Genomic DNA, 26,202 nt, shown 5'->3' with positions numbered 1-26,202 from the left:
CTACATTGAACCTATGTAATGGAGCTCCAGCAGGGCGATCATCTCATCCTACATTGATCTAAGCAACAATGAAAATGGACGTCATTGTAAGCGAACACAGCGAGAAGTTGCGAAACTTCCCTGGGAATCCCTAAAACAGAATGAATTGCATGAATTTTAATCTCCACGAGCCTCGACCTACCTCAGTTTCTTATACCTTCAGAACGTGTCCCAGCATGTATGTAATGCACATCTACACGACACTGTGTTGCACCTGCATCGCATGAGTTAATAATACTCCGGATTAGATCGACACTCTCTGTAAATACAGTAGAATTTCAAGCCACGTCAGCCAACTTATGTCGATATCTTCTTGCTTGTAAATATACGAATGTCACTGACTGGCTTTGTACAGGCTAGAAGAAGGCTGAAAGTTCGCATGTAAGCATGTCGGCGGCCACATGCGTGTCCAGTGGGTCCAAAGTGTCCAAAGTTTCCGTCTTTACGCTGTTATCTATAATCGCGCTGACGCGTGCAGATGCGGATGGGGAAGAACACCTGCGGCGGTCCGACCACAGATGTCTCTGGAACAGCCGTATGCAGTGAACTCGTTAGTGGACGCGGTTGCCGTTTCACACACACACACACACACACACACACACACACACACACACACACACACACACACACACACACACACACACACACACACACACACACACACACACACACACACACACACACACACACACACACACACACACACACACACACACACACACACACACACACACACACACACACACACACACACACACACACACACACACACACACACACACACACACACACACACACACACACACACACACACACACACACACACACACACACACACACACACACACACACACACACACACACACACACACACACACACACACACACACACACACACACACACACACACACACACACACACGCACACACGCACACACGCACACACGCACACACACACACACACACACACACACACACACACACACACACACACACACACACATCATCATCATCATCATCATCATCATCATCATCATCATCATCATCATCCTAGTTACGCCCACTGCAGGGCAAAGGCCTCTCCCATACTTCTCCAACTACCCCGGTCATGTACTAATTGTGGCCATGTTGTCCCTGCAAACGTCTTAATTTCATCCGCCCACCTAACTTTCTGCCGCCCCCTGCTACGCTTCCCTTCCCTTGGAATCCAGTCCGTAACCCTTAATGACCATCGGTTATCTTCCCTCCTCATTACATGTCCTGCCCATGCCCATTTCTTTTTCTTGATTTCAACTAAGATGTCGTTTACCCGCGTTTGTTGCCTCACCCAATCTGCTCTTTTCTTATCCCTTAACGTTACACCCATCATTCTTCTTTCCATAGCTCGTTGCGTCATCCTCAATTTCAGCAGAACCCTTTTCGTAAGCCTCCAGGTTTGTGCCCCATATGTGAGTACTGGTAACACACAGCTGTTATACACTTTCCTTTTGAGGGATAGTGGCAACCTGCTGTTCATGATTTGAGAATGCCTGCCAAACGCACCCCAGCCCATTCTTATTCTTCTGGTTATTTCGGTCTCATGATCCGGATCCGTGGTCACTACCTGCCCTAAGTAGATGTATTCCCTTACCACTTCCAGTGCTTCGCTACCTATCGTAAACTGCTGTTCTCTTCCGAGACTGTTAAACAATACTTTAGTTTTCTGCAAATTAATTTTCAGACCCACCCTTCTGCTTTGCCTCTCCAGGTCAGTGAGCATGCATTGCAATTGGTCTCCTGAGTTACTAAGCAAGGCAATATCATCAGCGAATCGCAAGTTGCTAAGGTATTCTCCATCAACTTTTATCCCCAATTCTTCCCACTCCAGGCCTCTGAATACCTCCTGTAAACATGGTGTGAATAGTATTGGAGATATCGTATCTCCCTGTCTGACGCCTCACATATATATATATATATATATATATATATATAGCTGAACACAACCAAGGTGATGTTGTTTGCCGTCGCTTGGAGATGCTCAGATTATATGTTCGTTCCGCCTAATTAGATAATTATTCATGAATAATTGATCAACTTTTCAAATATTATAATGAGATTAGAAGTGTCCATGAGAGAATTGTAGAGTGACATGAAAAACTCCAGATTGAGCTTCCTGTTGCAGAATACATGCTAAATAATAGTGTTTTGCCGAGCGTGAAAGTTGCCTGTGAAAGATAACACCGCGTTCCGCTTTCGCACATGGAATTCTGGGTTTTTCCAAGCCTGAAAGAAAGCCCACAATATCTCGCAAGAAGTGCCGCATGACTAGTGGCCCAGCACTTTTTCGTCTTTCGCGGGCTCTCTTTCAGGCTTGGAAAAGAAATTTTATGTAGCCCTCACTGAGCAACGGAAAGCTGGATCGGTAATTTTTCAGGAGGGTCTACAATTTTATCATTGACACGTTACTCTGAGTATAATATTTAATTAAGTTGATTATTAGTAATTAGTAATTGTGTGATTAGGCCAAATACAGAAAAAGATAGCCTGACTTGCTCCAAGAGTCGGCAAACAACATTACATTGGTTGTGTCTAGCTACGTGGTACTTGCACATATTAATATTTTGGCACAAATTACGTGGGACACAATATATCTCGCCTGTGGCGTTATACTGTAGTCTGGAATTCTGCTGAGCAAACATGAATTCACGCCAGCTCTGGTTAAATTTTGCAGTGTCAACATGTATCGCAGGCATAACAGGAGCGCCAAACAACACACACAAAAGAAAGGAACAGTGACCGACACGGACAATCGCTTGTCCGTTAAAACACGTTGGCGGGCTAGTTGGTTAGAATCCATGATAGAGTGCATAAGCGCTACTGAACGCCATTGCAGTATATGTTTCCACCATGCCTTCCACACGTGTACGGCTCATCGCAATGCAGCACTGAATGTTCTTTTTTGCTGTCGCGTTTGTTTCCGCTCGTACGGTATGTTTTTATCGATGCGTGCGAAAATAAAACCTATAATTGAAAGTCAAGCGCTGTCCCTGTGTATCTGTTTCTTTCTACGTCCTCGTTAAGTCGTGCTTATAGACTCTATCACGGCCGCTTGTCCGTGTCGGTCAGTGTTCCTTTCTTTTGTGTGTGTTTTTTGGCGCAGCTCTTATGCCTACAATAAGTGACCAACTCGCCCAAGAACTCGTTTTACTCGACATGTATCCTAATGTAAACGATTAAACCGTTTATTTTAGAGCAATCTTATTTAGCTGTCTGGACGCAACGTGTTGAACTGCGCTATATGTTGCGGGCGATTATATAGATATCTGCTCACTCTTGCTCATTTTCGTGCCGACGTCCTATGAACAAGCTGCGCTCAGCTGTGCATATGTCAACGCTGATATTGCTGCATTTCTGGTGACGTAATGAAAGGCACCAGCACGGAAATGATAGCGTCTTACCCCGACACACTGGCCATTGGTTCCACTGAATAATTCGAAAGGCGCGCGCTTCAACCACTTTAGCGGCAATGGGCGCGAGGCAGGGTTGCGAGGTGACGGAGAATGAAAGAAAGGATCGGTTTATGGGAGAGGGCAGCGGGTAATCAAAGTAAGCTGCTCAAGCCGAATGGCTGATGTAGCCAGTCGCAGCGGTCGCGAGACACAACACGGCGGCTGTCGTCTGTGCACTCACGCCCTCCGCAGTTATCGCAGAGCGCCGACTGCCCGTCACCTGTGTATTTTATTACCTCAGTGCTTCTGCCAGTTGTGCTATTCCCTTTGGGCCCTTCCATCCCGTGTCGGTGACTTCAGCGCGCCGCGCGAACCGAGCAGCTGCGCCGCCGCGCTCACGGCTGCGAAGCTGTGTATACGTGCTGTGCCAATTTAAATGACTGTGCTCTTCAACTCTTGCCTGCAGTGCTCACCTCCCTGACGCTCATTTCGGCGTAAACGTACCCGCATCATGTCGTGTTGTTCGGTGCCGTGGCTCTTCTATATGGGCGTACTGTGGCTCATGGCCTTAGTTGCGTGGCTTAAACTAGCCGACGCCGACCTGACGCTTCTGTTCAAGTCGAAGTTCGGGCGTTCGATAGGTAAGTCTGCCTATGGCCTAGCAAAACAAACCTTTTTCAATGTCAAAGTGCTATTATGTTTTTACTGATGCTTGTGTAGGCTTTTCAATGACCCGCTGTCGAATGGCTCCTCAGTTTCCTTATCCGCAGTGCATTACAGGTTTCCTAGATTGCACGCCCTTTCGGGGCACTCTTGCTAAGATATTGAAGCGGTGTTTCAAAAATGTGTTCAAACGTTCGCTGCGGTAGCTCTTAGTATGCACACGTTCTTATGTGGTAAAGACGTGCAAATCGTTGCGTGCGTCAGTTGTAGCCTCTAAAGCGGGGAAAACGCGCACCTTTAATTGTGTAAAGTGCATATTTTGCTTGCAAGAAAGCAGGGGCAGTAAAAGCTTCACATGGCGAACATCCTTTATAGACGGGCGGGAAACAGTTGCAGCACTATAAAGGATTAGAAAAGCGTAATAGCCTTTTAACCGTCATACTATCTATCGTTTGCGAATACCGCGGGAAACTAACAAGTGTATTAGAAAACACATTTAATCATTCTTCGAATTAAGAAGTGATAGTAATGAAGCGGTGGGGGGTGGGGCAAATGGGCGGGGTCGTGTCTTGTAATCGATGCAGCACCGACATGAGCCCCTTCCAGCTTCTAGATCAGTTGTAAACACTAAATGAGCTGATACAACGTTACAAATGTGATGATTGCTAAATGGATTACCTAGGCACCTTACCATGGTTATGAAATTGCAGCAACCCTGAGAGGAAAGGTAATATGGATCACAGGAGCATCAAGTGGCATTGGCGAGTATCTTGCATACGAGCTGGCCAAAGTGGGATCTCGTCTAGTCCTCTCTGGCACGAACCTGGAGAACCTAGAGCTTGTAAAAAACAAATGCCTTGGTAAGTAGTCCTGGATTTTTTTTTATTTTGCACCTACTTTCAACTTTGATGTATGTGCATTTCTTTATCAGACTATCCAGCATTGCTGCTTATGCATTTGACAGCGCTTGCTCAGCTTGTAATCCAATTGTTAAAGACAATTTCTTACTCCTAGTTAAGCAGCACTCAAACCTAGCACAACTGATCATATTTCATCTTATTTTTTTTGTTTACAACACAACTGGTTTGAGTAGTTACTCGGCAAGTCTGGCATAAACGAGGCCATTAAACACTGCACACAGGTGAAAACATTATTCCTAAACTCTCCTTTGTCTCTTAATTTTTTTAGTATTGCGATCACAGTTCACATTGGTTTTCCATATTGAACCAAAGAATTACTGAAATTGACTTGGGAAAACAAGAGGAAGGCGGGAGATGGAAATTCAAGACGATGAGCAAAACGAGAACAAGGCAAAAGCGGGAGCCAACGTTTCAAAAAGTGGACTTCGCTTTTTCAAAGCGTGTTCTCGTTTTGCTCATGAAACCGAATGGGTGATGGCAAACCCGCCGTGGTGGTGTAGTGGCTTCGGCATTGCACTGCCAAGCCTGAGGGAGCTGGATCGAATGCCGGCCATGGCGATCGCATTTCGATGCGGGTGAAATCCGAAAATGCCCATATAACGTTCATTGGATGCACATTATAGAACCCCCAGGTCGTCAAAATCGATACGGAGCCTCCCACTCCGGCGTCCCTTATAATACTGTAGTGTTGGCGTGTAAAACCCCAGAATTCAATTTTATGGGTAAAGCATGACTCAAAGTGATTTTTTTCATAACGTTTCAGTTTTACCAACCCGTTGGCAAACTCGCAAACAATCAAATGAGCTTGTCAGAGTAAATACTTGTGCTGCAGCGTATTCACAGTGCACTAATGTGCAGATGAAAGGCCATCATGTTGCAGATGCTGACGAATGGGAAATAATGTCTCTGCACAGATGCTGTTACATTGGTCACAACGAAATATTTATAAAGGGTGGTTTCAGTGTGTTATTTTCCAGCAAAGGAAGTGATGGTGATAAACAGCTTCTACACCTCTTTCAGCGGAATGTGGTTCAGGAAGTGCTTGTCTTTTGCTGTATTACTGTCCGCGAACCATCGGTTTTGAAAGCAAACCTGTAATCAAGCGTTTGACGGAATATTGCTTCGTCGGGTAAAAGGATGATTGAACAATTGGGTGATTGACCAAGTCGAAACGAAATCTTTTCGACGTTTTGTTGCACTTCATGTTTTGTTTTGGCTTGGTCAGTGACCCAATTTTTCAATCCTTTTGAATTTCTATGCAGTGTGAAGGCTTATTTGCTTTAGTTGGTTTAAGGGACATTGCAGTGAAAGGCTACATTAATTTACACTAAATGTTCCGTCAAAACTCTATTTACCCAAGTTTTGGGTCAAGGGGTAAACTATTCGAAAGGAAAATGAAGGTTACGCTATCATTTTAATATTTCTTATCGGAACAATGGCACTCTCGTAGATCTAAGTGCGTTATTGTGCTTGGGTCATTGTGACAGAATAGTCCAGTTATTGGCTCCTTTAAAATTTGGTAATTTCTTTTTATTGATACAAAATTTCGCGTGAGCTGACGCCATCAATATCTACGATGCCGCGACATGTTTGTGGATGTCAAGACGCCACCACTGCACAGCTTTAAATTTTGTGGTTTTTTGCTTATCAAGTGTCTGCTCATGAAAAATGGCTTTCTTGGTATTGTAGAAGAGTAATGTAATACAGCGCAACCTATTTTTCCGTTCAGTTTCCCTTTAATTCAATTATGTGTAACACCGGTATTCTATCGAGATCCCTGAGCGCTGTAAGTTAATAGTACTCAATTTGCTCTGCTTTTATAGAGTTTGGTAATGACAAAGGTGCACAAGTCCTTGTTCTCCCATTCAGCATTAGCAACTTTTCGTCACACAGCGAGCAGCTTCGGAAGGTCCTGGACCATTTTGGCAAGGTTTGTATTAGTGTGCCCAACAGTTACTTAGCATTTATAGTGGTTTTGTGGAGGTGCGTCATCTGGCTTGATCATTAAAGTGCTGTGCTCTTTTTCTTCCCAGTTGGATGTCCTGGTTAACAATGCTGGCCGTAGCCAGCGCGCCAACTTCGAGGAGATTCCTGTCGAGATCGACAAAGAGATGTTTGACTGCAACGTCTTCGGTGCCATATCTCTTACACGATGCGTTGTAAAGTACTTTAAGGAAAAGGGCGTGCAAGGTCATGTTGTGGTCAACAGCAGCACGGCTGGAAAGCTTGGTAAGTCCCTCTTGCTTTGCCTCTTCTGTGTGTAGTTTGATTAGACAAGAGTTGCAGTCTGGCTTGGATTAATTAGCCCATGTAGAAAAGTATTCAGGTAGGAGGGTCAATAGTTGTTTCGCCACACCACACTTGCTGTTTTCACCATAGGAATTCTGTCTAGTAAAAAGGCACTGTAATATATCGGAGCTTCTTCATCGCAGTCCTAATGTGACTAATTGTCTGTGTATATTCATACCTTTCAAATAACAAATCGGACATTGTCGCATTGTAATGGTCTTTGAATCAAATAGTTGCTATTCGTAAATGTGAATATTTTTCTAATAATTTTTCCAATATTTCTTAACCTCAACTGCAGCCAAATAAACTTAAAATTGGATCAAAACTACGGTAAGTTGTCACCCAGCGGGCAGAGTATAGACATATAGCATGAGAACTTGCTTAGTGGTGCAGGCTACGTTACCTAGGTAGCCATACTTTACAAGCTGCACGGTGATTATTCGCGCTAGCTGAAGAGTTTTGTGAGTGCAAAGAAACTACTTGTTTGCTCCTAAAGCTCTCGTTATGCTTTCTAATGTACGTACTACGTAATGACGGAATATTGCTAACTTCAAGAATACTAGGATGTGAACATTAGTTTACATTGTATTGTGATAAAGGCTGTTTATTATTTGAAAACTATTCGAATATTTTATTTGCTTCTGGCACTATTCGATTGGGACTCAAAAATCGCTATTTGTGCTCTTTACATAAATAGTACTGCAACGTTGTGCAAAGGTTTTGACAAGGTGGTACACAAGTGCACAGCTGAGGAAAAAGAAAGGGCGAAGTACATTTAGTGTAAAACTTGGTATATAATGAACCCGCCGTGGTTGCTTAGTGGCTATGGCGTTCTGCTGCTAAGCCCGAGGTAGTGGGATCAAATCCCGGCCATGGTGGACTCAGCTCTATAGGGACTCTATAGGGACTATAGGACTCAGCGAATTGTGAAAACACCCATGTACTTAGATTTTGGCGCATGTTAAAGACCAGGTGGTCAGAATTTCTGGAGTCCCCCACTACGGCGTGCCCCTAAATTAGATTGTGGTTTTGGCGCATGAAACCCCATAATTTGTTAAAATTATTTTTAGTATTTAATGACTTTACAGGCACCATCCAATGATTTTGAGTACAATAAATGTATGATAAAAAAAGTGAAAGTGCTTCAGCATATTATGAAATCAGTCAAACACAATCCTATCCAGAACAAAATTGTCACTGAACATAGGTCTCGAAAGTCGGCAATGAATCTTAACATTTTCGTTCATTGCTATCAACCGCACTCTGAAAAAGAGGAAGGAATGCGTTGACACAACACCAGTGCTGATCTGTGCTTTCCTTAGTCCTCATTTTCATTGCACTGTTATTAGCCATGGACCAACTTTCCCAGTTTTCTGTCCTCCTGTGTGCTACTATTTTGTCACAGCTTATTCCAATCAACTGTACTTTTAGGAAAATATAAATATTTAAAATATTCAAGATCTCTGATAAGTAGAGTTGCAGCTCATGGGCATCGGGATCTGGTAGCATAGCCTGTCGAATAGGTGAAAAGTCCCAATTTATCGGTATTGCGGTGGCAGTTTATTAGTTGATGAAATAATTCCAAATTACTTATGCAATTATTTATTTGTTCCAGAAGTTGAGCCATTCTGAGAAATGAGGTTAGGAATGGACGTGCACCCGTAAATATTGTAGAGAAACATAACTTATGTGCTATTGTATGGCGGGTATTTTTGTGCTATTGCATTGTATCATAACAGCTGGAGTTCATGCTGTAAAAAAGAAGCCAGTGTGTATGATGTTGCTGCAGGGAACATGGCCATTATTTTTCAGCATGGACATTGGCATGTACAGACTTTCTGCTATGCCTTGGATATGTCATGCTATGAAAGTGGTGCTAAAGTGTGAGTGTGGGTGTCAGTGTCCAAAGGCAGATCCACATGCAGTAGCTCAACACTAATTTTCATATGCAAATGTGCACACATACCTACTTGTCTTGTACAACCACAGTGTAGATTTGTATGCAATTTGTTTGTGCCTGTTCTACGTAGTAGTGACAAGAAAGTGGACATTCGATCTTTAGGTCAACTGCACCTTCTGCTCACACAATGACTCCAGTACTTTATAAATATGGACAATACACTTTATGAGTAGCTGTTGTAGTGTTTACATGAAACAGACCTCCATGCGTATGTGTAATTTCATTCCCAAATTATGCCGCGCGGCGATCCAGGCGACTAATAGAAAGCAAACGGTTCACTTGAGACTGCAGAATATTCCTACACACAATCGCTTTGCTACCATGTTCGGTGGGATGTTCGATGTGCCATGTTACGAATGCAATAGCCAAGGAATACTTAATACTTCTTCGTAATACCTGCAGCTGATAATTAATTCGTACATGTGGTTTTAATTGATTGAAATCGTTTTAAGCAAAAAATGCTACATGTCTGATTGTATGCTAAATACTCATTACTCAAGGGGATATCTACGTAATGTATGTGCTGAACAGCAAAGAAAGACTTTGAACTGCTGGGTGAATAACTCATTTTCATAGCTGTAAAGCTAGCTTTTCTCCAAGGCATTTGCCCACCAATGGTGGCGTAGTGATTTTTGCAAACAATGTGCACAAGCACAGTTTGCTTGTATTACGACATGGAAAATGTACATGTGGTTCTCGTCATGTGGACATGTGCAAGAGCCAAACTTCAGCATGTGCAGGTCGCACTTCGTTTCCATTCGAACCCTCCCTGATGGCTTAGCGCCTATAGTGTTGCATGAAGGACGACGTCACGGGATCAAATCCTGGCCGCATTTAGATGGGGAAATGCAAAAATGCCTGTGTCCCGTGCATAGGGGGCGCGTTAAAGATCCCCTAGTGGTCAAAATTAATCCGGAGTCCCCCACTACAAATTGCCTCATAATAAAATCGCGGTTTTGGCTAGCGAAACCCCCATAATTCATTCCATTTCAGCGATGAGCACTGCGGCCCTTAGTGTAGCAAATGTGCAGAGCAGAAAAGTACACTTTTGGATTATGAAAATGATCAACTGGCTCTACTACAGTCACTGGCACATTGCTATTTGTGGAGGGAGCAGGCTGGCGAAATGTTGTTCTAGGTGCTTTCTTCTCCCTGTTGTTACAAGATGCTAGTTGCTTGGGAATTGTTTTAGCTTATAAGAATCTGTCTGGGAGCTATTATGCAACTCCCACGTTTGATGTTAATAATTGTCATTATTAACACTATTATTGAAAGCACGTGGTAGCGAAGTGGCTGCAACTGGTCGAACATGTTTAGCTTCACTTATTGGTATTCTTGCAGCCATCTACTTGAATATAGGCATGCACACCTTTGTCCAGTCCTTCCTATGGCAACACTGCGCAGCTCAAGGAAATTACTTCCCAGCATCGCGTTTTGTGCATTGTCTTATCAAGCATGTCATCCATTGTGCCGCCACGTGATGCACATTGGCGTCTTTTGCTGACCTTAGTAGAAAAACTTCATGAAGCTGAGTGTTAAGGAAACATTTTTCTAATGTTACTTTTGTAAATGGCAGCCGCAGTCTGCGAAATTCACTCGTTTATTGCACTGACAGATGTTAGTGATAACACTCTAGCATTATTGTAGCTCTCGCTCATTTGTTGGCCTTGGCGCCCATATAGCAAGTCTTTTGTTCTTTGGCCAGGTACACCTTTTTCAGCTACCTACACTGGTTCCAAGCATGCACTCCAGGTATGTAAAGGAATCATTCTTACTAAACTAATATTTTTACCCTATTCACTCAGACATCGACGAAACCTTCTCGCTGATAAAGAATCTTTTGCTGTTTCTGCTAAATTGGTATCATAAGTGCACTCTTAAACAGCTGCACCCTTTGGGGTGTATATTTGTCCCACAACAATAATCATCTGCCTTGCTTGCATTTCCTTTCTTGAATATGCTGCTCTCGCTACTTTCGTGTTGTTAATGCTATGTCAGGCTGATAGCGCTCATGTCATTCATGGCATGGAAGTACCGGGCTCAGAGTTAAAGAAGTCAAATGCGGGCAAGTCAGACGACTTTTATTGTTGTGGGACAGGATACACCCCGAAGGGCGTAAATTTTTAAGAGAGCATGCACAAGGCTCTTCAGAGTGCGAATGACCGGTGTACAGCCTGTAAAGTGTGGCTACCTAAGTGACGTAGCCTGCTCCACTACGCAAGTTCTCATGTTTTGTCTATACTATGCCCGCGGGGGTAAAAATTTGCCGACCATTTCTGAAATTTTGTTTATTTGGGCGCAGTTAACATCTTGAAATACTCGAGAAGTATTCGAATAATATTCGCAATTACGAATAATGACCGTTCGATTCAGAGACCGAATTACACTATTTGATTCGTTATTCGAAAGTTTCAAATATTAGGGCACCCATATCAATGTGTTTTAGCAGTGCATTCCCCACTTCCTTGACATACTTGTGATGGGCAGTGAGTAATAGCACTTTTCTCTCACTTATGTGAGATGCCCTTTGAAGCAAACGGCTCTTTTCAGCCACTTCTGCATTTCGATTTTGTCCAACCCTGAACATCATTAGCAACCGTTGTTGTACGCATTCCTTGCAGTGTGAACAGTTGTACAGTTTGAAATATTTAATTGTTGTATACTATAGGGTCTGTGCAAATGTATTGCAATGATCTTTCGGGGTATATAGTGCTAACGTTCTTACGTTAGTAGAAATGGTTTCAACTTTTCATGCCTTGAGCTGTGCTTTAGTTCAGTCATATCTACATTGCTGCAGGCACATTTCATATAGAATTTAGATGGTTGTGAGCCACATTTATTCACAATTTCCGCTGTTGCCCTCTGTCATTCTCGTATGTCGTAATGTCTTGTGCACGACTCGTATGCTGCTTGTTCATAAAATGTCAAGCTAGCATTCACGTGCGAGATCATCATGTATTGTTTGAAGCATCGTGCAGCATGTCCCAATGTGTTAACAGTGTGCGCATGAAATTTCAGGGCTATTATGAGAGCTTGCGCCTGGAAGGTGTGGTCCTGGGAGGTTTAGATGTCACCGTCGTCTGCCCGGGACCTGTATTCTCGCGTGTCCGGGAGCGTGCATATACTGCCACCCCTGGTAAGGTGAGTGTCTCCAAGTGTATTCACGATCTGCAACTTTCACAGATGGTGGCAGCACCATGTGGTTTGTTTGTGAACCAGCAATGCGATGATTGGCCCATGCAGAACGGACGACGGCTGTGTTTTCAGGCATGGAAAGAAGTACTGGCACTGTCAGTGCCTTTTCAATGTAGGGAAAGTGTGGGATATGCCAAGAAAAGATATCGTTTGTCTACTAAAATGTTGAAAAAGAACAGAAAAAAACTCGGTGCCCTTTCCAGCAAAGCTGTGTATGTGGGCTCCTTAATGGCGAACTACTTCTCCGCAACATGGTGTTATATGGACAAGAAGTTCTAGTTACCTTTGTTATATCGCAAATTTCGTTATATTGAAGCTCGTTATATGGAGGTTAAACTGTCTTTCATTAAGTATTAAAGTTGGTCTCGAAATGCTGGACCTTGCGTCAACATTATCGTGACGTCATGACATGCAGGGCAAAGTTTTGACATCTTATTGTATAGTGGCAGCAAAAATAATTATGATGACATTGAATATTCAACATTTATTCTGGCTGCGCTCATGTCTAGCAGCCAGAGCAATTGCAGGAATAAAGCAAGCCATTATATCACAATGTCACGACACATAACCTCTTGGATATGGAAGCCAAAACTTATTTTTATAAACGAAAACTTCTTATAGTAAATTGTTTAGGGCACTCTAAAGGTTGCCAGCAATGCAAGGATCGGCAATGCAACCAGCAATGCAATAATCTGCCCGTGCAGAATGGACGACGGCTGTGTTTTTATGCATGGAAAGATGAGCTGGAAACTTGGCTGTCAATGCCATTTCAATTTAGGATAAGGGTGGGACAGTTCAAGATATCATTTGTCTACAAAAATGTTGAAAAAGAGGAAAAAGAAAACTCGGTGCCCGTTCAATCTGTGAAGGATGACCAGCGAAGGTGTGTATGGGGTCCCCTTAATGGCGAACTGCACTTCCGCCGCGGTTCGGGCCGGCATTCCATTATCTAAGGGGTCGGCGCACCTATGGAGAGTGCTTAACGCCTGCTTCATCCCCACTGCGGATCGGCCCGGTATTGCACAATCTTCGGGAGCGGTTCACGTATGTGGAGTTTTGTCCACATTCGGACACGATCCTGGGGGATCTAGCCTTAACAGCTTCGCTATAATAGTGTTTACGTCATTATTTCTTAATTAGATAATGACCACGACGACGAACACGGGAGCATTGGCACGAGAGCATTCGCACGTTGGCGCAGAGGGGCGCCGACGAGCCAGCTGTGGAAGGAGACGATGCTGGAGCCAATCGTGACGATAATTTCGTGTTAACGCATGGATGCGATCCTGGGGAAATTAGCCCTTAACAGCTGCGCTGTAAAATGAAAAGTTAAAGAAAAAGATCATGGTGCTGGGTACAATTATAAGACTTTGGTGTTCGGTGGTCACAGGAGTGACGACTCTCTTCAGTTTCTTTTTCATTTAGCAGCTCGGCTAATGTTAGCTGGCACACATATTTATGCAGTGCTCCTCATAAATGGATACACCACGAAATGTCCGCATTCAGAATGGCTGTTGCAATATTCCAAGTCTCGCGCACCTGTAATGTATCTTTTCTATAATACTTGGCGTTCAGATATCAGAGTTGATGTATCCGTCTTTTTAGTCCATGCCTATTTATTCATTTTTCTTGTACAGTAGGGTAGGGTCTTGTTGTAGCGGAGAGAAATGCCAGTCCCGAATACTCATAGGCGTCCATGTATTTCTTTCACTGATATAGTGAAGACTGGTAAAGTAAAGAAATAGTTATATAAAAGAAAAATACACTTCTTTACTGCATCTGGAACTACATGAATAGTCATGTGATTGAAGAAAACAAGAATAAACAGAAAAAGACGGCACGAAGATCTGACTTGCTAATGGTGTTGAAGTGAACAATGATAGCACTCGCTGCAGACCGAAGCCGCCCTTTGCGGCACTGTCTTCGAAATGTCTTCAGTGGTGGTGACGGCATTTGTTGCTTACAGACCCCCCCCCCCACCCCCCCATCAGTGACGCCACTGACACGATTTTTAAAGTGATGCTGCTGAGAACGAGGTTGCTGGTTTGATACCGGCCACAGCGGCTGCATTACAACGGAGGCGGGATACAAGAACGCTTGTGTGTCGGGGTTCTTTAATGGGCACCCAATGCACAAATGGTCAAGACTAATCCGCAGTCCTCCACTACAACATGCCTCATAGTCAGATCATGGCTTTGGCACGCAACGCCGCCGAATTCAGTCAATATAATTTTAAAGATGCAAGCTTCTCGCACACTCTTTTCGCACCTAAAAGGACATTTAGCAAGTGTGAAGATTGGGGAAATACAAAACTGGAACAATTAAACTTTGATATGACAAAGTTGGTAAAGTTGGCAATTAGATTTTTCACATGGAAACTTGTTCATTGAATGGAAAGAATTGCAGTTGCCAAAGAAGGTTTCTTGCACCGCAAGGGCTGCAATATTTTCCAAATTATCAGGAAGTTCCAGTAACACTTCATTTGGGCCTAGTTGGTACATAATTCTGAACTTAACATTACAGCGCAAACACCTAAGACGATCCACAAAAAGTGTGTGTCGTGTCTTTCTTTTTGTGGATCGTCTTAGGTGTTTGCGCTGTAACGTTAAGTTCAGTATCAGGAAGTTCGAAAAACTAAGTTTGAATGAGACAATTCTTTCTTGAATTCGCGAGTTCGGAACAAAAGATACGGTTTCATGCCGTGTCGACAATATCTCTAGATGGGTGGTACGGAGTGACACCACCCACGCTTTTACACCCGCTCTGCCTCCGCAGCTGATAGTGTTGGTCACATGTGCACAGCGCTATCGTGAAAAGCGCTGGCAGCGGAGAGCGAATGCTTCGTCTGCCTCTCGCTTCAGTGCATCTCCTGAACTCGTTACGCAACCTCCAGTACTAAACGCGTGGGAAGACAGCACACGTGCTGCCAAGCCATCTTGGCACGCCTGCTCTTTGCACAGACGGCATAAAACATGGCCAGCAAGCTGCGTATGTCCTCAGCTGCACTGACAGCCACGGCCGCACTAGAAATGGAAACGTGCCCCAACCATTGTTTTGGCATTCCCTTGCGGTGGCAGTGGACCTTTATTTTATTGAAATTGTGCATATTTTTAATATATACTATGTAATATATATAAGTATAATATGGATAGAATTGAACATGCTCTCAGGAACGGAGGAAGCCTAAGAGCAGTGAAGAAGGAACAAGGAATAGGCAAGAATCAGACGTATGCATTAAGAGACAAAGCCGGCAATATCATTACTAATATGGATGAGATAGTTCAAGTCACTGAGGAGTTCTATAGAGATTTATACAGTACCAGTGGCACCCACGACGATAATGGAAGAGAGAAGTCTAAAAGAATTTGAAATCCCAAAAGTAACGCCGGAAGGAGTAAAGAAAGCCTTGGGAGCTATGCAAAGGGGGAAGGAAGCTGGGGAGGATCAGTAACAGCAGATTTGTTGAAGGATGGTGGGCAGATTGTTCTAGAAAAACTGGCCACGCTGTATATGCAATGCCTCATGACCTCGAGCGTACCGGAATCTTGGAAGAGCGCTAACATAATCCTAATCCATAAGAAAGGGGACGCCAAAGATATGAAAAATTATAGATCGATAAGATTACTGTCCGTTGCCTATAAAGTATTTACTAAGGTAATCGCAAATAGAATCAGGAACACCTTAGACTTCTGTCAACCACGTAAAGCCTACTCAACAATAGACCACATTCACACTATCAATCAGGGGATACAGAAATGTGCGGAATATAACCAACGCTTATATATAGCTTTCATTGATTACGAGAAAGCGTTGTATGCAGTCGAAACCTCGGCAGTCATGCAGGGATTATGAAATCAGGGTGTAGACGAGCCGTACGTAAAAGTACTGAAAGATATCTATAGCGGCTCCACAGCCACTGTAGTCCTCCATAAAGAAAGCAACAAAATCCCAATAAAGAAGGGCGTCAGGCAGGGAGATACGATCTCTCCAATGCTATTCACAGCGTGTTTACAGGAGGTATTCAGAGACCTGGATTGGAAAGAATTGGGGATAAAAGTTAATGGAGAATACCTTAGTAACTTGCGATTCGCTGATGATATTGCCTTGCTTAGTAATTCAGGGAACCACTTGCAATGCATACTCACTGACCTGGAGAGGCAAAGCAGAAGGGTGGGTCTAAAAATCAATCAACAGAAAACTAAAGTAATGTTTAACAGTCTTGGAAGAGAACAGCAGTTTACGATAGGTAGCGAGGCACTGGGACTGGTAAGGGAATACATCTACTTAGGGCAGGTAGAGACCGCTGATCCGGATCATCAGACTGAAATAATCAGATAAATAAGAATGGGCTGGAGTGCGCTTGGCAGGCATTCTCAGATCTTGAACAGCAGGTTGCCATTATCTCTAAAGAGAAAAGTGTATAACAGCTGTGTCTTACCAGTACTCACGTACGGGGCAGAAACCTGGAGGCTTACGAAAAGGGTTCTGCTTAAATTGAGGACGACCCAACGAACTATGGAAAGAAGAATGATGAGTGTAAGTTAAGGGATAAGAAAAGAGCAGATTGGGTGAGGGAACAAACGCGAGTTAATGACATCTTATTTGAAATCAAGAAAAAGAAATGGGCATGGGCAGGACATGTAATGAGGAGGGAAGATAACCGATGGTCATTAAGGGTTACGGACTGGATTCCAAGGGAAGGGAAGCGTAGCTGGGGGCGGCAGAAAGTTAGGTGGCTGGATGAGATTAATAAGTTTGCAGGGACAACATGGCCACAATTAGTACATTACCGGGGAAGTTGAAGTATGGGAGAGGCCTTTGCCCCTCAGTGGGCGTAACCAGGCTGATGATGATGATGTACAATAGCATGTATGAGTGATAATTTTTCATTTTTTCATTTAACTTTGTTTTTGCCTGGTTCCCTACAGCTGTACAACATGAAGGATACGCCTAAGTCTCGACTCATGCCCACCGAACGCTGCGCTCAGCTCATTGCGGTTGCCATAGCCAATAAGATGGACGAGGTCTGGATTTCCCAGAATCCCGTCCTGCTCATCACGTATTTGGGACAGTATATGCCATGCATATTCAGAAAGTGAGTACACCTTTACTTTTTGTAGTCACTGTTATCGCTGTGATCCAGCTAAGGTCTAGCAGAATGAAATATGAAGGAAACAAGTGTGTTTTGTAGTCAAGAGTTAGATGAAAGTTCGTGTGGTCAGGTAACGTGAAGAAATTGCGGTCACTGAGAAGGTAAAAAATAGACGTTTCGGTACCAGTACAGGTTTCTTGATCGCACTAAAACATGATTTTCACAAACATTTACTTTGATCAAAGTTCCTTGATCACACTTTTAGTCTGATCAAGGAACCCATACGGCTCCCGAAACGTCTGTTTTTTAACCTTGACTCGGTCAATGACTGCAATTTCTTCATCTTCAATTTCTTCATGTTATGGTTTTTGAGGCCACATAGGAGCACTTGGGAAATGGCACAGCAAGTAGGTGCCCACCACATGAGTTTCTTACTGCGTCCCTTCCGCTTTTAATATTGCCAAGTTATGTCGCTTGCATTATATAACCTTGCAGTAATCGTTATTGTTTTTCGAATGCACCCCACTCCCCTCTATAATGCCTTCGCCCTTGAGGGTATGTGAAATAAATTGTAGCGAAGAACAAAAAGAGAGCACAGTCTTTGAATAACTTTGCCATGTTGTTATCTTATTAATAGCTGAAACTTATCCTTGACAACAATCTGAGCTCAAACTGTAAGCATAACATTTAGCATTGCATGCACTATGCTTATTGGACGGTTGAACAGGTACTTTCTTTCTACAATAGAACTGCGCTGGCATTTTTCATTTTAGTTGTTGCTGCCCTTAAAATTGTACTTTTTTATGCTGTCATTTACTGGTCTAATTCACTTTTGACTATAAGGTCGCGTAAATTTTTGTCGTGGATTACAAATAGAGAGTTTTAGATTAAAGGACGCAAGCGGCTTGCGTACGCAGAAACTAGTGACCACGGTACTTCGCATGCGCCGACCCCTACGTCCGGGTCTGCGCATGCGCAGTACCGTCGCCCCTAGTTGCGTACGCAAGCCGTTTGCGTCCCCTAACCTAAAACTCTACGTTGTCTTTAGGCACAAAAGCCCCCCCCCCCTTCCCAAGATCAAATCTTCGAGGTCTAATATGGGGTAATCAGTTCCTCATTATTCAGTTATTTCCTGAATATGAGGCAAATAGAGTTTTAGAATAGGGGCCCCAAATGTTTGAGGCCCCAAAGAAATAGTGTCAAAGACACTGCGTATGCGCTTGACGCAAACTGCGTTTGGGCTTTGCGTCGGGCACGCTATTTCACTGATTAGCAGGAGCCCCAAAAGCTGCCCCAAAACCTTTGCATCGACAAACATGGCGGCCCCATAGAAGCGACAGATCTAACCTAGCACCAAACAGGGCTCGATTCGTGGTAACGTGGGAAGTTTGCAAGTTAGGAGAAGTGACTGTGGTTATCGCTTTCTCTCCACTAGCATGTGTTATGAAGATTGATTCATTAGAAGCTGCTAATTCCAAATTCAATTATCGATTTCATGGCTCGTAGGCTTAACACGGCTTAGCTTGGCTGGTGAAGGCATGTAAAGTTCGCTACTGAAAACTAAGCGCAACTAATTACTTACTGATAGTAGAATAAGCTCTAAATTCTGATTAAATGCGGAAACATGAATATAAAAGTTACTATATTTAATCATTTATAATTGCTTTTCCTTGACGCCGTAGTGGCGCTGCGAGCACTGGATGCAATCCGCAATCGATATGCCCTACTCTAAACCTCGTCACTCCTGTGTGCCCCAACGCTAACACCCGCAAAACCATTTTTGAGGCCCCTATTCTAAAACTATCTATTAACCCTCGGTGCAGGAAGCGCATCCATAATGAATTTTTTTTACTGACAGGTAAAATTACTTAATTTAAAAGTTAAGTGCAAGTGACGGATACGGTACGTTCTATAATTTGTGCATGTTTGCAGGGCATGTCTGAAGCTTATCCTCGTTTCTACCTTTTTTTTATTCCAGCTATGTCAGCAAGTTGCTCTTCACAAAGGAGAGGGTGATGAAGATGAGCGACGGACAGTAGAGCTGCTGAAACATTCCAGTGGCTGGTTGTTGTACAATAGTTGTGCATGTGATGGTTAAGTAACCTTGTTTTTGAGTGCATGTTGTTTGTTCGTGCTCTTGTATCGACACCGAAGCACACACATCCGGTGCATACTGAAGCATCCTGCACGTACAAAACATGTGGATCAAGCTTAATTTAAAGTCTGCGTATAGGTGTAGAAATGTGCAATTTATTGCATACTGGTGTAGACAACTTCTGGTAATGTCATGAACCTGATAACTCCATGAGGGCAGTTGTGCATTACCATGCAAGTCGTATTAATATGACTGATATTGTTGCTGAGATGCCTTTTTGTATACAGAACAAAATGCAGAGTTCAGAATTATATTTTCCCTGGCTTTGTGTCCTCTATTGTATATTTGATAGAATTCTGGAGTACTTGCAGCACTTTCTAAATGCATGTTAACTAATTTTAGTGCCAACCACTTAAAATATGTTTCACTAGTGTGCCTAATTAGAAGTGCCAATAAAGTCAAATATCTTAGCATATGCACATTACTGTTGTGTTATGTTGTAAGAGCAGGTGAGGGTAATGTGATTAGCGGCTTACTGCAATATCTTATGTTCGGAAGAAGTTAAGTGACCTCACAGCTGTGTAAATTGTAGAGTGGGAGCAGTGAATCCTAGGTATGCATCTAAAAGTTGTCCGAGGTTATCTTATGTAGAAGTACATGCTTAAATACCGTGGTATCAACAAGTGAATGTAGATATTTCCCCTATGCCGCTCTTTTTGGATTACATGGCGTTATCACATTCCATTACTGTCTAGCCATGTCATGGTGCTAAGATTAGATTGTGCCGACTGATGTTTTTAGTGCACTTATCGTTGTCCTAGAATTGTAAGTGCTAATGGATGTGCGCTTTAATTCGTTATAAATATGTTGTATGTGACTCGAGATTCAACTAATACACACAGGAAGCTTATTTCTGCAGGCCCACAGCTTAGTTCTTCCATGTAGTGAATGTGCTGCATGACATCAATCTGGTTGCTATAAAATTGGTTGATGCAACTGTGAAGTATTGTTTAATTCGTGTCTAATGATAACTTGGATGACAATGTTTGCTGTCATCAGGACATCTACAAGGATACAGAAGACAACTCATTTGTGAACCAAGTTAGACCCTAAAAAATTGTTTAGCACTTTCAGGTGTATTTCGTCCCCAAACAATAATCGTCTGCCTTGCTTGCATTTCTTTTCTTGGAAACTGCGCTCACTGCTTTCCTGTCAAGAATTCTTTCACGTTGCCTCGAAGTACTAAACCCACAGCATTAAAAAAAAGGTCACTTAAGTTACATGACTATTGTTTGTGGTCAAGATGTGCCCGAAATGGCGCAAAACTTTTTACGGTAGAGGTCTTGACATAAATTCCAAGCACACCTCATGTTTACTCTAAAAACAACTTGTATTGTTTGGGTCTTTGCCCTATGGTGATGAGCATCTGTCCTACGTGCCTTTCCTCTCTGTAATGAGACACGCCTGATACTTTGAAGTTGCGAACGGCATGCGAGTTACCAGCGTGACGTAGCATTCTCGACAGCAAAGCAGTGAGCATAGTTTTTAAGGGAAACGCAAGTAAGACATGACTATTATTGCTTGGAGACAAGATAAGCCCCAAAGGGTGTAAACTTTTTTCAGTGTGTTACCTGAAAGTACTATAAAACGGTATATAAACAGCATTTGGGGCTTACCTTTGTCCCACAACAGTAATCGTTGTCTGTTTTGTTTGCATTTCCTTTCTTTAAATAATTGCGACCGTTACGTTTCGGCCAAGAATGACATGTCACGCCGATAACGTGCAGTCTGTCTTGAAAATGCCGGGTGCGCTGCGTGAGAAAAAGCAAACGCATGCAAGGTAGTTGACGATTATACACTCTCAAGCAAAATTACACCCTTTGGGTCATATCTTGCCACCCGACAACAATCGTCATCTGTCTTATACGCATTTCCTTTCTTTAACGCTGCCAGTCCAGTACTTCCAAGTCACGAATGGCATGCGCGTCATCAGCACGACAGGGCATTCCCGACAGCAAAGTAGCGAGCGCAGCGTTTTCAAGAAAGAAAACGCAAGCAAGGCAAATGACACTTGTTGTGTGGCAAGATACGACCCCAAGGGTGTACATTTGTTTAACAGTGTAGTTGTGGAACAAACATATTTTGGAGTGTACCGGGCGAAATGGCACGCAGTATCTACAATCCCTGCAGAAACAGGGATTGTAGACACGTCAAGCTGTTGAAGGATAGGTTTTTTCTGCAGTCCCTCCATCGGTAAATGTACAGGATGGCAAATAAACAATTTCATATACAGGACGATTATTGTTTGTGGACAAGATACACTCCACAGGGTATTACCTTTTCTTTAGAATGTATTCTCAAGGGAATTAACTATATTTTGTCAGCTGGCACGAAAACGGGGATCAGAATTTGAAGTGGGGGTTCGTTACATTTACGCTGCAGTGCATGGTGTTTCATGTTAGGACATATTTAAGCTAGCTAAGTGTTAATATACTTTATCACCCCGCCTTGTGTGAAGAAAATCTTGTGTTTTCTTAATTCAAGGTAGAATTGGCCTGCCAAAAGTGCCAAGAGTGTACAACCATGAGGTGCATTGGATGTGTAAAAAGTGTCATGGGGGCTGTGTATGCATTCACAGAATTCCTGTTTCGCAGATGCATGCAGGTCGGCCATGCATATTTTTTTTTTTTTTGCGGAAATAAGTCTTATACCATTGCAAGGGGTTACATCTGTGGAAAATATCCCACACGAAGTCAATCCAAAGACTGCTTCTTTATTCTGTTATGGGGCTCTATTCATGGAGGAAGGAAAATGATGGGAGAGAACATGAAGTCACGCCGCCAACTTTGGCAAGCGAGCGCTCCGTGACACCAATCCCTTTAGTAGTGCATTGCTCAGTGTTGGCCCAACACGTGACCTCTTGCGTCGTGATTCTGATCTTGACATAGCAAGAATTGACATTTGCCGAGATGTTCGACGCCTGGTAGTTGGTTCTTTGTTCTACGTGTAGTTTTTAATCGATCTGCGCTCGGCCAGAAGATGCTCGGCTGCTCTGACTGCACCTCTTGTCACGTCTTGGGACGACATCTTGGCTTCAGTCGCGTTGCACGATGCTCCCTCCTATCTTTTTCCTTCCTCCATAGGCACAAGGAGGTTATATAGTTTAATTTCTGGAGTGGCGGTCCTAGCCGCCATAGAGTTTCCTACAATATAGGAGAGGGAACTCTGGCGCTGCACTCGTTGACCCTCCATGTGAATGATGGCATGTACATGGATTTGTCTGATCTTCGTGCTTGTGGATTCAGACGTTTTTGTGGCTTTGTTTATTATGTTTTATATGCTTTCATTTTCGTAAATTTCAGAGCAGTCTATACTTTTGGAAGTGGAGCAGACGCTACGAACATGCACAAAAAATTTGGAGTATGCATAAGCTTCGCCTTTAAGAGTGGAACGCGATAGCGTTCATGGACCCCTTACTGCTTTTCATGCTTCTCGGCAACTGCAGCTTTTGTAACCGCAACGTTTACCGGTAAACGCTGGCTGCGAACGCTATGCACGAAGGGGTGCTTTCTGGCAGAAACGCGGCCTCTTGCGTGGGTCGATCTCCTGTTATTGTTTCCCACTTTTAATATTTCAGTCGGAGAAGAGCTAACATAATGGACATGCGCTGCGATGTGTTTCCATTAGATTTCTTTGTGGGCTGCTGGTTTCAAAATTCCGAGGAATAACTTTGTGAAGAATGAAAGACAAGGTATGAGCCACTTTAAGTATAAACCCCATGCAAACGATCTTGCACGCGACAGCGACAAGCGACGCGATGGAGATGGCTGCCGCGTTCGCTCGTCGCCTACAAGTTGTACCCCATGCGAACGATGACTTTAAGCGACGTCTCCCCAGTGTTTCCGGTATGAGGGCAGCAATATAGGCGCCAAAACTAGCATGACGCGTGGTTTATTAACTTAAGTTGATGTCTTTTACTGTAAAAAGCAGCATAAAATATTTCTGAAAGTCTTGCAGTAGGTCTTATCCTTGCACGTATAAAAATTCAATCGTTTGCTCGTTCCGTGCGACAATCGGAAGTACTTGAGTTATGTACATCCAGTTGCGGCTTCGCGCTATTGGCTAGTCGCTTATAGCACTTCCGGGCGACGAGCGACGAGCGACGAATTCTAGATTTGCAGAACCGAGCGATCGCGCGACAACACCGAGCGATCTGTTCACACGACGGCCCGATCCGTCGCTCGAAGCCGCCGCTCGTCGCTGCCGCGCATAAGATCGCGCTCATGGGGCTTAGCCTTTAGTGGTAGAGAAGTGGATGGGGGGGGGGGGGGTATGCGTGGTTCGTAATTAGGTTCGAAATTCTTTTTGCTGAGGCGACGTCCGACGCCGGATACGCTGCATTTTCTGCGACACGGGCTCCTCAACGCTATCGCGTTAATAGCTACACATTGCAAAGATTGAGCTTCTCGAGGTGGCGAAATCGAAATGCGCCAAGTGTCTCAAGGCTTTCCCAATATAAGTTCATAAGGGCATTTCACATCACTTGTCGACGCACGCGTCCGTGGCTTAATGCATGGTTTCGTAACTATTCCACACAGCGTGCACTAAAAAAAAAAAAAAAAACACGGACGAAGAATCGGCAAACACGAGCACTGACTCACGACTAAAAGTTTATTGCGTTTAAACACACATATATTTAGGCAAACTCCCACATGCGTACACCCGCGCACCAACATTCCCCAAATCAAAAACAAAACAAGAAATGCAGCGGTAAAGGAAGAAGTCCGATAATTTTGACAATTAGATAGGTCTAAAAAACCTTTTTCTTTGTTGTGTACTGCGAGTGACGCCTGGCTTATGCACCTGCCACCACATTTATTGATTAGGTAGGCCTCTGAATTGAGGCGGGTCTTTTCATTTTTGTTTGTCCAGATTACGCGTGTGCGTTCAAAAATGAACTTGCAACTGCAAGCTGCGCAAAAAGTGGCCAAATGTGATTGACCAGCATTCTTTAATCTAGAGGAGCGTTCTACTAACCTTTTGTTTATGCACCTGCCTGTTTGGCCGATGTAAGAAGATCCACACGACAGGGGAATCTCGTACACAACATTGTTGCGGCACGCCACGAATTTAAGTCTATGCTTTACGTTACATGAATTGTGCGCAGCCGGATCTGACATTTATGCTCGTGATTGCACAGCCTGGCACAAACTGGATAATTTCTTCGGACAAGAAAAACCAACTCTAACACCACTAAGGTTCGCGACATTTTTGAGGCCACGTGCCAGCCTGTAAGGAACAACTGCCGGCCTTGTGCGATCCCCAATGTCATTTCCATCGCTAGCTCTTTCTCTGATTTTACCCATTTCGCCAGTTTTGTGCTGTCGTCCTGATTGTGTGTTCAGGATAACCAGCCATGGTTAGCCTGTTGACTTGATCTTTAGTCCCTTCCAGCAAGCGGTGCTGACAAGACTTTGTTATGGCGGAACTGAGGCAAGACAGGGCGATACCATTTTTTCCCAATTTGCTTTGTCCTGAATCGTACGACAGCAAACGTTTCACAGAACGGTGCTTGTACAACCAGCACACGTGGTTTTGCAAAAAGCTTAGCCTCAGATCTAGAAAATGAAGCGAATCATTCGTAGGCAATTCAATTGTAAACTTTAGACCCATTCCATTTTCGCGAAAAATCTTCAGTACGTTGACATACGCGTGGCTAGGCTCGTTATTGTCCACCACAACTAATTAATCATCCACAAAACGGAAAATTTTCATGACCAAACTACGCAGCTTCTCCTGAATTTTTCTGTCCACAAAACCTAAAAATATGGTACTAAGAGCGGGGGCCACTTTTGCCCCAATGCAAACACCAGATTTTTGTAAATATAAAGACACATCTAATCGTTAAAATCGTTAAATCCTGCGGTCGGACAATTTTAATAATGTTGACTTGCCCATTACGCACTACATTGTTTAAAATGATAACTTTACGAAGTCACAAAGCCGTTTGAAGCCAGACGGACGAAGTATAGGCACACCATGTATTTCCCCTTCATAATTACCATGCTGGGTCAACAGCTCCTCTTGCAGCTCTCGTAGACACTAGAGCCAGAGTTCCTTCTAGTAATTATTATATGAAACTCATGTCAGCCGCCACCTAAGGGAGCGAGTGAAGCTAAAACCCCTTAAACTTCGTAAAGTAGCGACACTCTCCTCCTCCGCCTTCACTCCTCCTCGTTTCTCCTCTCTTTCACGCTCCCTCCTCGACCGTGGCGCCGCCTACACTGCTCGAGCGTATCAACGGCGCGAACTTGCGCTCCTTACCACTCCGTAAACGATCCTCGAGCAAAAATGGCGCTGACGCACGGCGCGAGGGCCCACATGATGCTATTAGGCCAACAGCGACGCGGCGTCGGCCTCGGCCAGAGCGCGCGAGGAGGAGGCGGCATTCTTCAAAGCGTGCCGCTACTTTACGAAGTTTAAGGGGCTTAAAGTGAAGCCGGGGGCGGCCATATTGCTAG

The 26,202-nt window shown here is 43.7% G+C and overlaps 1 protein-coding gene across 1 annotated transcript; it reads left to right on the top strand.

The window, feature by feature from the left end:
- Positions 1-3,617: 3,617 nt before the first annotated feature.
- Positions 3,618-20,684, top strand: LOC142575378 (dehydrogenase/reductase SDR family member 7-like). Its single transcript, XM_075684709.1, has 8 exons — positions 3,618-4,108; positions 4,841-4,990; positions 6,874-6,980; positions 7,084-7,279; positions 11,005-11,051; positions 12,318-12,440; positions 17,423-17,589; positions 19,565-20,684. The coding sequence occupies exons 1-8, from the start codon at positions 3,979-3,981 to the stop codon at positions 19,623-19,625; spliced, it is 981 nt and encodes a 326-aa protein (XP_075540824.1). The 5' UTR covers positions 3,618-3,978; the 3' UTR covers positions 19,626-20,684.
- Positions 20,685-26,202: the final 5,518 nt, after the last annotated feature.

This window comes from Dermacentor variabilis, chromosome 3, assembly GCF_050947875.1.
Source record: "Dermacentor variabilis isolate Ectoservices chromosome 3, ASM5094787v1, whole genome shotgun sequence".
NCBI classification, from domain to species: Eukaryota; Metazoa; Arthropoda; class Arachnida; order Ixodida; family Ixodidae; genus Dermacentor; species Dermacentor variabilis.
This window is presented reverse-complemented; position numbering and strand designations above follow the sequence as displayed.